The following is a 13,451-nucleotide window of genomic DNA, read 5'->3' on the forward strand; positions in this document are numbered from 1 at the left end:
GGGGGCGGCGACCTGAGGAGAGCCCGCGGCCTGACGTGGCGGGGACGCGGCCGGCGGGATCCCGGGGCGCGTAGAGGCCGGGATCTGGCGCTCGGCCAGGGGCCAGGGTGCGAGGCCTCCTCAGCGCGGCTGCGGGCGGGCCCTGTTGCTTGCGGCGGGTCCGAGGGCGGCCTTCCTGGCCGCGACCCTCTGCACTGGAGCGGGCGGCCTTGCAACAGGCGGGCGACTTGGGGCCGGCCTGACGAGCCTCAGTTCCCTCAGTCGGGCCCGGGGACTGCAGCCGTAGGAGCCCAGCCCCGCCAGCTCGCCGGGTTTCCTGAGAGGAGCCGGAGATCGCGCTGTCAGTGCAAAATCACCAGAGCGCGAAGCGTCGGCTGCCAGTTCTGACCATTTTAGATCCGCTGCGGGCAGAGCCGAGGGGATCGGGGGCGGGTAGCGGGGTACCGCCACCTTCCGCCTGGGCTCCTCCCTGGGCGCCCTCGCTCCGGCCCTCCGCGGGGTCGGGCCTGGGTGCGCCGAGTGCCTCCAAGTCGGCTCCCTGGGAGGTTCTTCCAGAGCGCACCCTTTGGAATGCTCCCCCGCTGGGAATCAGGACCCACTCCCTCTCTACCCTAGCCACCCCCTTTGCCTTTGTGGCCGACCTTGCTTCATGCTGCCAAGGATTGAGTTTCTTTGAGGGGATACTGCTCGTTCGGGGGCCCTACAGAGGACTGAGGATATCTACTCAGTAAAATGGTAACGAATTGAAAGTTCCTCTAAAATGATTTTGACTCTGCCATCCATCACTTCATAAAAATTCATCTTATATCCTTCAGTTTGTACCTGTGTGGCACATTAAGCTTCCTTTCTGCTCCCCACTAAAACTTCGAACAGCACAAAACAGAGGGAACTTGGCTTGTGATAACTAAAATTGGGGATATGAGACTGGCAAAGAGCTTCAGGCTAGAGTAGCCATGTGTCAAATGAAAATGGGGCCCGGGGGCGGGCGCGGTGGCTCATGCCTGTAATCCCAGCACTTTGGGAGGCCCGGGTGGGTGGAAAACTTGAGGTCAGGAGTTAAAGAGTCCAGCCTGGCCAACATGGTGAAACCCCGTCTCTACTAAAAATACAAAAATTAGCTGGGTGTGGTGGCGTGCGCCTGTAATCCCAGCTACTCGGGAGGCTGAGGTAGGAGAATCGCTTGAACCCAGGAGATGAAGGCTGCAGTGAGCCAAGACCCTACCACTGCGCTCCAGCCTACACCATGTAGTGAAACCCCTTCTCTACAAAGAAAATTTGAAAAATTAGCCGGGCGCAGTGGTGAGCTCCTGTTGTTCCAGCTACTGAGGAAGTTGAGATGGGAGGACCACTTGAACCTGGGAGCTTGAGGCTGCAGTGACCCTCAAGCTGTCTCACCCCAGATAGCCAGGACTACAGGTGTACGCCACTATGGCTTGTTAGTTTTTAAATTTTTTGTAGAGAAAAGGTCGTGCTATATTGCCCAGGGTGGTCTTGAACTCCACCTACCTGGACCTCACAAGGCACTGGGATTACAGGCATGAGCCACCATGCCCAGCCTACTTTGCACTTTTTTTTTTTTTTTTTGAGACAAAGTCTCGCTGTCGCCCAGGCTAGAGTGCAATGTCGCAATCTTGGCTCACTGCAACCTCTGCCTCCTGGGTTCAATCAATTCTCCTGCCTCAGCTTCCCCTTTCCTCAGCCTTTCGAGTAGCTGGGATAACAGGTGCGTGCCACCACACTCCGCTAATTTTTGTATTTTTAGTAGAGATGGGGTTTCACCGTGTTGGCCAGGCTGGTCTTGAACTCTTGACCTCAGGTGATCCTCCCACCTTGGCCTCCCAAAGTGCTGGGATTACAGGTAGGAGCCACTGTGTCCAGCCTACTTTGCACATTGGTTTTTTTTGTTGTTGTTTGTTTTTTGTTTTTAAGACGGAGTCTCACACTGTCACGCAGGTTGGAGTGCAGTGGCATGATTCTCCTGCCTCAGCCTCCCTAGTAATTGGGATTACAGGTGCCTGCCACCATGCCCGGCTAATTTTTTGTATTTTTAGTAGAGATGGGGTTTCACTATGTTAACCAGGCTGGTCTTGAACTCCTGACCTTGTGATCCGCCCACCTCAGCCTCCCAAAGTGCTGAGATTACAGGCGTGAGCCACCGCGCCCGGCCACTTTACATATTTTGACTGTTGCCTAACGTTCTGTCAAATCACTGTGCCATGACATCTGTTCTCCTGAGGGTTGACGTTTTGGTGATTTAAAACCGTATAGATGTGGTTTTAAATGTTGCACTCTGTGCTGTGCTCCTTCACAGCAGAGAATTGATTCATTTTTCGGCACATCCCCCTTAGCCCCTAGCTACGTTTCTTAAATTGTACTTGGTAAATGTGCTTTGCCTGCCTGTGGAAGATGTCTTTCTATTTTACGGTACTTGTTCTTGCAGTAGGTGTTTAGTAGCTGCCATTTATCCCTTCCCAAGAAAGCAGAGGCGCTACTGTGCTCATAGAAGGTGAGGATCCACCTAGGGGCTTGATGTCTGTTGGGGTAGTCAGTTGTGGAGGTCACCCTCAGAGAAGGAGGCCCTCTTGACTCTGTGGTGGTCATGGTGGTGATGAGGAAGCTGAGGCGTGGATATATGAGACAAGTGTCCAAAGTCTGTCATTAGCAAGTGGTGCAGCCAGCCATGGGGGCTTTTGAGATGTTTGTGAGATAAAGCCTCACCCCTTAAGAAGCCGGAATCTCCTTGTGGTGGGTAAATAGGCAGGTTTGGGCTGGGCGTGGTGGCTCACACCTGTAATCTCAGCCCTTTGGGAGGCCAAAAGCGGATGGATCACCTGAGGTCAGGAATGTGAGACCAACCTGACCAACATGGTGAAACCACTCTGCTAAAAATTAGCTGGGGGTGGTGGCGCCTGCCTGTAATCCCAGCTACTGGGGAGGCTGAGGCAGGAGAATCACTTGAACCTGAGAGGCAGAGGTTGCAGTGAGCCAAGATCACACTACTACACTCTAGCCTGGACAACAGAGCGAGACTCCATCTAAAAAAAAAAAAGGCAGGTTTGAGTGGTGGGGCATATTTGTCATGTTCTTTGCACAATGATAGAGGGAGAAGTAATAGAGCTAGACCTTGACCAATATGGGACTATGAGAGACAGAATGGCCTAGATGGCTGTCTAAAGGTGTTCAGAGGATAACAGGTATTCCTTTGGACAAAGGACTACTAATGGGGCTGAGTAGGTAAGGCTTGAAGGAGAGCAGCCTGGGGAGGATGAGGCAAGAGGTAGGGAAACTGGGTGGGGCATCATTGCTGTCTGTGGTCTGACCCAGAGTGGTGGCCCTGGAGGAGTAGAGGGTGGCTGTCTGAGACGGAAGAGAGGTGAAGGAATCAGAACTAGTGGGTTCATAGGGCACACGGGTCAGAAAGGAAAAATATCTTTAAGACAGTGAGGTTTTGAACGTGGAAATGGTACCTATACCAATAAGAAAATTAGACAAGTTGGAGGGCTACTAGCTAGAATAAGCACTGAGCTGTAGGTGAAACTGGGAATGTGAACCCTTGGGAAAGAAGGGTGGGATTGAGCAGGGTGTGTGGGATGAAAGGGAGAGGTCAGAAAAGGGAGAATTATCATAGGGCAGAGTTTCCAGGCAAGAGAATCCTAAGTGAGAGGTGGTCATGGGGGATACACCTTGGCTCTGGCCATCTCTGGGGCCTTGGTAAGAAAGACGAGCCAGCCCAGGGAGGGGGAAAGGAATGGGTGGGTGGCTGGGTAGAGGTCCCAGGTCCTGCAGGCAGACTGAGGGGCAGGTACAGATAACTGAGTATGTTTGATGGGAAGCAGTAGAGCATCCAGGGGGTGGGGTGGGGGGGTGACCCTGAGCCTCAGTAGTGAAGAGAGAGACCTCTTCTTTTTGGCAAGTTTTATATTAGCATCTATTTTTCATTTTTTCTTTTAAAGATATATAGTCATGTGCCACACAGTGACGTTTCAGTCAGTGACAGACCAGACCACATGAAGGATGGTGGTCCCATATTTTTACTGTACCTTGTCTATGTTTAGATACACAAATACTCACCATTGTGTTACAGTTGCCTATGGTATTCAGTACTGTGATATTGTGAAATATATATTTGGTCTTGTCTCATTTCTTGGCATACAACTTATAAAATCTTTGGACTCTCCAGAGTGATGCCTTTTTGTATGCTGGCCAGGATCCCCTAGGTAGCTTCAGGATGGAGGCTGGTCATAGGAAAGGCCAAGGCAGGATAACAAGGTTGGGACTTTAAGCCTCACCTCTCAACCTCCGGAGGGGGGAGATGGGCTGAAGATTAAGTTCATCACCAATGGCCAGTGATTTAATCAGTCATGCTAACATAATGAAGCTTCCATAAAAATTCAAAATGACTGGATTTGGAAAACTCTGGGATAGTTGAGTACATGGAGGCTCCTAAAGCGTGATGTTCCTGGAGAGGGCCTGGAGACTCTGCACCACTTCCCACATGCCTGGCCCCATGCATCTCTTCATCTGTATCCTTTGCAACCCTTTATAACAAACCAGTAGACGTGAGTTTTTTCCTGAGTTCTGTGAGTCGCTGTAACAAATTAATTGAACCCAAGAAGGGGGTCTTGGGAACCCCAATTTATAGCCTATTGGTCAGAAGCACAGGTGAAACAACCTGGGAGACTGAGCCCTCAACCTGTGGGATTAGACACTGTCTCTAGGTAGATAGTGTTAGAGTTGAATTAGAATTAGAACACGGGTCCCCAACCTCAGGCCTCAGACCTGTATCAGTCTGTAGCTGGTTAGGAACCAGGTGGCACAGCAGGAGGTGAGTGGAGGGGGATCCAGCATTACCACCTGAGCTCCATCTCCTGTCAGATCAGAGGTGGCATCAGATTCTCGTGGGAGCACAAACCCTATTGTGAACCGTGCATGTGAGGGATCCAGACCGTGTGCTCCATATGAGAATCTAACTAATGCCTGATAATCTGAGGTGGAACAGTTTCATCTCGAAACCATTCCCCAACCCCGTGGAAAAATTGTCTTCCACCAAACTGGTCCCTAGTGCTAAAAAGATTGGGGACTGCTGAATTAGAGGACACCCAGATGGTATCTGTGGCAGAATTGATTGCTTGCTTGTTAATGGGGAAAACCCTCACACATTTGGTCACAGAAGTCTCCTGGGTTTGTTGTGGTATGAGAGGACAGGAAAAACATGCTGTACAAGTATGTAGCCTAGGAGCAATTGGCTGTACCTTATGGCCTAGATGTGTAGTAGTCTCTACCATCTAGGTTTGTGTAGGTGTACCCTGTGATGTTCACACAATGAGGAAATTGCCTCCAGTGGTGCCTGTCTCAGAATGTATCCCCAACATTAAGTAAGGCATGACTGGAGGTAATTGGAGAATAAACATATTTTGGGGAGAGGAAAGTAGGATGAAGTGAGGTGGAGAAGACAGATGTTCACATCTTGTAGCTGACTGTGCTGTGCCTACAGAGCCTGCAGCTTGGCCATGCCTCGCAGTGTAGGACTGACCACTCCCTGACCCGAGCACCTGGCTAGCCACAGCCACTTTTGGTTGGTCCATGGTAAAAGTGCATTTGCAGTAGTTTCGTTTTACTGGTTAGGTTTTAGAGGCTCCTATTCAAATCATTTTGCGGTTTTTGAGCATACTGACTCAATTGTTAGACGGTAACCTTTAATTTAAAAGGCAATGCAGATGAATTTAAATGCATGAGGTTCAATCACAGTTACTGTGCTTGATTCTCAGAATCTCAGTAAAAGAAAGTAGGCCCTGGAAATGCCACCCCCTTGGCACCCACCTCCCAGACTCCTGGCTCTGTGTCTCCTGACCACAACTCAGGTCTTGCCATTTTTACACATCCATTACTGAAGAAGAACCCAATTTTGTTCATTCAATGGGAGGGAGGAAGAGCTTTTGAGAACCTGGTGTATGCTTATGTTTCATGTTCATTGTTTTACCCATTTTAGAATACCCCAATGGGGTGGGTGCTTTTATCTCTTTACAATTGGGGAACTCAAGGCTCAGGTTGGTCATGTTGTAAGTCCCCGTGGAGTGGGGCTCCAACCCAGGTCAGTCTGTTTCCCAAAACCCTTCTGTTTGACTTTGATGCTGAAGAAGATAAAATGTGATGAAGAGTCTTGGGCATGATGGCACCCAGGTCATCAGGAAGAAGGCCATCAGGAAGTTGGACTAGAGGTGGGAGGGGAGAAGGAATTATGGATTTGGGAAAAGAGGGAAAACAGGTGAGCCTGAGGGAGGCACAGGAGCAAGGGGAGCAACAGAGGTGGCCAGTCTGTGTGTGGTAGGGCTGATGCTTGCCTACTTACCCCCTGTCCCCTCTGTTTTGCCAGCTGACAGGCTGAAGTGGTAAGGGATCTTGCGGCTGTCAGGATGGCAGAGGAGCAGGAGTTCACCCAGCTCTGCAAGTTGCCTGCGCAGCCCTCCCACCCACACTGTGTGAACAACACCTACCGCAGTGCACAGCACTCCCAGGCTCTGCTCCGAGGGCTGCTGGCTCTCCGGGACAGCGGGATCCTCTTCGATGTTGTGCTGGTGGTGGAGGGCAGACACATCGAGGCCCATCGCATCCTGCTGGCTGCGTCCTGTGATTACTTCAGGTGAGTTCACTAGAACTGTTTGTAAGAAGAATAACAAAGATAATCCTGGCTCTGCTAATAAAGGTACTGGCGGTGACTGCGGTTGGTCTCCTGCTCACCTCAGAGCCTCCCCTACTCCTTGTGGTTATGACTTAGTCAAAAGTGTGAGAGACAGAAGGGGGTCTTAGAGTTCATTTTTCATTCAGCAATCCTGTCTCTTGGGCTTTGCCTTCCCTTACCTTCCTTTTCCTTTTCTCTCTTTTCTGTTTTCTTTCCTCCTTTCTCTCCTCCCCTCCCTTCCCCTCCCCTCCCTTCCCATTCCTCCCCTCCCTGGTAATTATTGCTGTTTATGTATCACCTTCTGGCTCACATCTCTCATCCTTCAGGTGTTAGCCTCTGGCCCTTCCAGTGAGCCCTGTGGCCCCTCAGGGATTTCTTATGGCCTCCTTCGTGACCCCATCCCAGCACTTGGCACAGTGTGAGGAACCACTGGCTTATCTGTCTTTTCCACTGGGCGGGAATCTGTCTCTTATCCCTAGCGCCTAACGTGGTTTTCACATATTCAAGCAATACCCATGGCTTAAATGAATAAATTTATGTGCACAAATAGCAGATCAGTACACCATTTGCCCCATTGTCTGCACTGCTCTGCACTTGAGGAGGTGGGTGTCACCACACTTATTTCACATAGGTGGCATGAGCCTGAGAAGAACTGAGGGCCACTCACGGTCCCCAGCAAGGTTGTCATGGGACTCCAAGCCTGAGGTATTCCATTCTAGCTCTGATTCTGTTCGATCATTTTGTCTTCAAGGCTTGGTTATAGTTCTGTCTCTCCCTCTTTCTGTCTTTTTTTAATTAGGAACTATCAAGCAAAATATGTATGGTTTAAGTGCCTTCTGTCTCCAGAAGGAGTTTTGGAGAATGTGACCCAGTGGTGGCTTGGTGCAGATGTGCCGAGGAGCAGCAGAGTTCTTTCAGTTCACCAGGGAATTTCAACTGAGGCCTTTAATAAAGTTTAAGATAACATACGGGACAGTGGGTAGGGTGGGGAGCTGAGGGCCCCCTGCAGGGGGCTTAGGACCTCTACAGGAGAGGATGGCCAGAGGCTGCAGAGCCTATGGGATCCCCTGGGCTCACCCTCTCAGCCCTTCTTGATTTAGTGCCATACCACTCTTTCTGAAAATGACAGTGTAGGCACTGCCTTTCCCTAACTTATCACAAACCTTATGTGGCTTTCCATGTCCTCCAGGAGCAATTTCTAGCCCTTTCCACAACCCCCCTTGGGTAAACCTCTTATGAGAGGTGTCCTGCTCTCTGGGGTGATTGTAATGCATCACTAACACCCCCTGCATCCCTCCACTTCCATTGGGAAGGGGAGCAGGAGAGTGGCAACATTATTGGAAGAGCCCAGACTCTCATCTCAGAGATGTGTGTGTGTGTATGTGTGTGTATATATGTGTGTGTGTGTGTGTGTGTATATATATGAATATATATATATGAAATAGAGGCCAGGCACGGTGACTCACACCTGTAATCCCAGCACTTTGGGAGGCCGAGGCAGGTGGATCACTTGAGGCCAGGAGTTTGAGACTAGCCTGACCAACATGGTGAAACCCTGTCTCTACTAAAAAAAAAAAGAAACCAAAAAACAAAAATTAGCTAGGTGTGGTGGTGGGCGCCTATAATCACAGCCACTTGGGAGGCTGAGGCAGGAGAATCACTTGAACACGGGATGCGGAGGTTGCAGTGAGCTGAGATTGTGCCACTGCACTCCAGCCTGGGCGACAGAGCAAGACCCTGTTTCAAAAAAACAAAAAAGAGGCCGGGTGTGGTGGCTCACGCTTGTAATCCTAGCTCTTTGGGAGGCCAAGGGGGGGTGGATCACCTGAGATTAGGAGTTGGAGACCAGCCTGGCCAACATAGTAAAACCCCTTCTCTACTAAAAATACAAAAACTAGCGGGGTGTGGTGGCATATGCCTGTAATCCCAGCTACTTGGGAGGCTGAGGCAAGAGAATCACTTGAACCCAGGAGGTGGAGGTTGCAGTGAGCTGAGAAAGAAGCCAGGCTCGGTGGCTCACTCCTGTAATTCCAGCACTTTGAGAGGTGGAGGAGGGCGGATCACCTGAGGTCAGGAGTTGGAGACCAGCCTGACCAACATGACAAAACCCGTCTCTACTAAAAATACAAAATTAGCTGGGCGTGGTAGCACATGCCTGTAATCCCAGCTACTCAGGAGGCTGAAACAGGAGAATTGCTTGAACCGGGAGGTGGAGGTTGCAGTGAGCCGAGATTGCGCCACTGCATTCCAGCCTGCTTCCCTTCCCAATGGAGTGGAGGGATTGGGGGGTTGTTAGTGATGCATTGTAGTCATCCTGGAGAGCAGGACACCTCTCATAAGAGGTTTACCCAAGGGGGGGCTTTGGAAAGGGCTAGAAATTGCTCCTGGAGGACATGGAAAGTCACATAAGGTTTTTGATAAGTTAGGGAAAGGCAGTGCCTACACTGTCATTTTCAGAAAAAAAAGAAATAGACCATTCCCAAGTGTTAGCATGTTTATTATTTGTTTTAGTTATTTGTGAAATGTTAAAATGATAAAGGACTATTTTCTTCCCAGTATGACTGGTAAAGATGTGTAAGAGGCTTGTAATATTTGATATGGGCAAGGGTAGAGAGAAGGACATTTGGGGGTGGGCTGGCCCATAGTTTAGGGTCCTGCAGTTGTACACCAGGTGTCTATGTAGCTGTCGTTCCCGTGGGATGATGTACCCGGTGCTGAGACATGGTGCAGGACAGAGCCGTTCTGTTCTGTGTTGTCCAGTGGAGCTACTTGCAAACTGGGCAGTGTGGTTTGTCTACTGATAGGTAGTGAAAAACCTCAGGACCTGGTGGAAGATGATCCCACTGTGAAGATCTGGAAGGATCTTGCTGTACTCCAGGAATTGAGCAAAGGGCAAAGGGAGAGGGAGGCTGACTCTCTTCTGTTTACTGCATTGTCTGAATTATTTTAAAAATAAATAACAGAAATTGCTTTTTTTTTTTTTTTTTTGAGACGGAGTCTTACTCTCACCCAGGCTGGAGTGCAATGGCACAATCTCGGCTCCCTGCAACCTCTGCCTCCTGGATTCAAACAATTCTCCTGCCTCAGCCTCTCAAGTAGCTGGGACTACAGGCATGTGCCAACACGCCCAGCTAATGTTTTGTATTTTTAGTAGAGACAGGGTTTCACCATGTTGGCCGGGCTGATCTGGAACTCCTGACCTTGCAATTTACCCTCCTGTGCCTCCCAGTGTGCTGGGATTACAGGTGTGAGCCACACCACACCCGGCCTTTTTGTTTGTCTGTTTGTTTTGCGATGGAGTCTCGCCCTGTCCCCCAGGCTGTAGTGCAGTGGGGCTATCTCTGCTCACTGCAACCTCCACCTCCCGGGTTCAAGTGATTCTCCTGCCTCAGCCTCCTGAGTAGCTGGGATTACAGACATGCTCCACCAAACCCGGCTAATTTTTGTATTTTTAGTAGAGACGGGATTTCATCATGTTGGCCAGGCTGGTCTCCAACTCCTGACCTCAGGTGATCCGCCTGCCTTGGCCTCCCAAAGTGTTCGGATTACAGACGTGAGCCACCGTGCCCGGCCTCTTCTCTGCCTTTTCTGTCCTGTGGAATTTTTTCTTCTTTGGCCTGCCTGAAATTCCTCCTCTTCTGGAGAGCTTTCCCTAATTGACCCTCGCTGTTTCCTAGGTAGAGGAATCTCAGTTTTCCTGAAGGGCAGAGAGCTGTACTGCCCTGCTGCAGGAAGCCTCCTCTGCTCTTTCTATGTGCTCTGTATATGGTTTAGGAATTGGATGGCCAGACTGCATCTTCTTTTTTTGACTTTTGTTAATAACTTTTCATTGCACACTTATTTTGGCTCCCCTGACCCTACACCCACCTTGTATGCTTTAACCTTATATGCTTCTGAGGTGGTTTCTCCTCCCCTCCTGGACCCTTATAGTCTGAAGGGCCCAAGGGCTCTATCCTTTATATACAACCTCCACAGGTCACGTCGTCCCTCTCTTAGTTTTCATACCATCTGTGAATTATAAAAGACTGCTTTGCTGAACTCAATGTCTGTTACTTTAGAAGTTTGGATACAGTTGATGATTTTTTAAAAAAATTAATAGCACTTTATCCCCAAAAGAGAGAAAGTTGTATTCCCCACAAAACACAAAGCCCAGATGTTTCCCAGGGTAGGTGTGCCTTTTACAAAAAGACTCCAATGCCATTTAAATTTTTTCAGAGCAGTTTCAGAAAAAGAAAACAAAATTTTTTTTAATTAGCCGGGCATGATGGCATGGCCTGTAGTCCCAGCTACTTGAGAGGCTGAGGAGGGAGGACAGCTTGAGCTTTAGAGGTTGAGGCTGCAGTGAGCCATGATCACACCACTACACTCCAGCTTGGATGACAAAGTCAGAGACCTCTTTTCTCTTAAAAAAAAAAAAAAAAAAAAAATGCTGAGCACAATGGCTCACACCTATAATCCCAGCGTTTTGGGAGGCCAAGGTGGGCAGATTGCTTGAGCCCAGGAGTTCGAGACCAACCTGGGCAATGTGACGAAACTCCATGTTTACAAAAAATACAAAATTAGGGCTGGTCACGGTAGCTCACGCATGTAATCCCAGCACAATGGGAGCCCAAGGCCAGCAGATCACTTGAGGCCAGGAGTTAGACACCAGTGTGGCCAACATGGCAAAACTCCATCTCTACTAAAATACAAAATTAACTGGGCATAGTGGTGCACACCTTTAATTCTAGCTACCCAGGAGGGTGAGGCTTGAGAATCGCTTGAGCCTGGGAGGTGGAGGTTGCAGTGAGCTGAGATCGCACCACTGCACTCCAGACTGGATGAGAGAGTGAGATTCTGGCTCAATAAGAAAGAAACAAACAAGGCTGGGCATGGTGGCTCACACCTGTAATCCCAGCACTTTGGGAGGCTGAGGCGGGTGGATCACCTGAGGTCCAGAGTTGGAGACCAGCCCGGCCAACATGGCGAAACCCCATCCCTACTAAAATACAAAAAATTAGGTTGTTGGCAAAGCCTGAGTCCTGTCCTCTCGCTCTCCTCCCCGGATAGCATGAGCTTCACCACTCGCTCCACTTTCTCCACCAACCACCGGTCCCTGGGCTCTGTCTCAAGCTCCCAGCTATGGTGCCTGGCCGGTCAGCAGTATGACCAGCGTCTGTGCAGGCACCAAGGGCTCTGGTTTCTGGATCTTCATGTCCTGCTCCACCAGCTTCCAGGGCAGCATGGGGTCTAGGGGCCTGGCTTCAGGGATGGCTGGGGCTCTGGCAGGAATGGGAGGCATCCATAATGAGGAGGCGACCATACAAAGCCTGAATGACCCCTGGCCTCCTACCTGGACAGAGCGAGGAGCCTGGAGACCAAGAACCGGAAGCTGGAGAGCAAAATCCGGGAGCACTTGGAGAAGAAGGGACCCAGGTCAGAGACTGGAGGCATTACTTCAAGACCATCGAGGGCTCAGATCTTTGCAAATACTGTGGACAACACCCATATCATTCTGTAGATTGACAATGCCCGTCTTGCTGCTGATGACTTTAGAGTCAAGTATGAGACAGAGTTGGCCATGCACTAGTCTGTGGAGAGCGACATACATGGGCTTCACAAGGTCATTGATGACACCAATGTCCGTCAGCTGCAGCTGGAGACAGGGATCGAGGCTCTCAAGGAGGAGCTGCTCTTCATGAAGAACCATGAAGAGGAAGTAAAAGGCCTACAAACCCAGATTGCCAGTTCTGGGTTGACTGTGGAGGTAGATGCCCCAAATCTCAGGACCTCGCCAAGATCATGGCAGACATCCAGGCTTAATATGACGAGCTGGCTTGGAAGAAATGAGAGGAGCTGAACAAGTACTGGTCTCAGCAGATTAAGGAGAGCACCACAGTGGTCACCACGCAGTCCACTGAGGTTGGAGCTGCTGAGGTGACAATCATGGAGCTGAGATGTACATCCAGTCCTTGGAGATGGACCTGGACTCTATGAGAAATCTGAAGGCCAGCTTGGAGAACAACCTGAGGGAGGTGGAGGCCTGCTATGCCCTGCAGATGGAGCAGCTCAGCGGGATCCTGCTGCACCTGGAGTCAGAGGTGGCATAGACCCCAGCAGAGGGACAGCGCCAGGCCCAGGAGTACGAGGCCCTGGTGAACATTAAGGTCAAGCTGGAGGCTGAGATCGCCACCTACCACCGCCTGCTGGAAGATGGTGAGGACTTCAATCTTGGTGATGCCTTGGACAGCAGAAACTCCATGCAAACCATCCAAAAGACCACCACCCTCCTGATAGTGGATAGCAAAGTGGTGTCTGAGACCAACGACACCAAAATTCGGAGACATTAAGCCACCAGAAGCAGGGTATCCTTTGGGGAGCAGGAGGCCAATAAAAAGTTCAGAGGTCAAAAAAAAATACAAAAATTAGCCAGGTGTCGTGGCACATACCTGTAATCCCAGCTACGTGGGAGGCTGAGGCAGAAGTAGCACTTCAACCTGGGAGGCGGAGGTTGCAGTGAGCTGAGATCGCACCACTGCACACCAGCCTGGGCGACAGAGTGAGACTCCGTCTCAAAAAAAGAAAAAAAAGAAAGAAAGAAACCAAACAAAACAAAACATAAATTAGCCAGGCACGCCTGTAGTCTCAGCTTCTGGGGAAGCTGAGATGGGAGGATTGCTTAAACCTGGGGAGGTCGAGACTATAGTGAGCCATGATTGTGAGTGTGCAACTGCACTCCAACCTGGGTGACCCAGCGAGACCTTGTCTCAAAAAAAAAAAAAAAAAAAAAAAA

At 50.1% G+C, this 13,451-nt stretch overlaps 1 protein-coding gene across 1 annotated transcript in view; it reads left to right on the forward strand.

Annotated features, from left to right (window-relative positions):
• The first annotated feature begins 441 nt into the window (after positions 1-441).
• The window catches only part of KLHL22 (kelch like family member 22), a 65,076-nt gene continuing 52,066 nt past the window's right edge, over positions 442-13,451 (forward strand). The window contains exons 1-2 of the mRNA XM_017882603.1: positions 442-735; positions 6,374-6,640. Of these exons, the coding sequence (XP_017738092.1) occupies positions 6,414-6,640 (227 nt within the window). The 5' untranslated portion in view covers positions 442-735; positions 6,374-6,413. The remainder of the gene's footprint in view (positions 736-6,373; positions 6,641-13,451) is intronic.

This window comes from Rhinopithecus bieti, unplaced genomic scaffold (genome assembly GCF_001698545.2).
Source record: "Rhinopithecus bieti isolate Rb0 unplaced genomic scaffold, ASM169854v2 scaffold_13317, whole genome shotgun sequence".
NCBI lineage: Eukaryota > Metazoa > Chordata > Mammalia > Primates > Cercopithecidae > Rhinopithecus > Rhinopithecus bieti.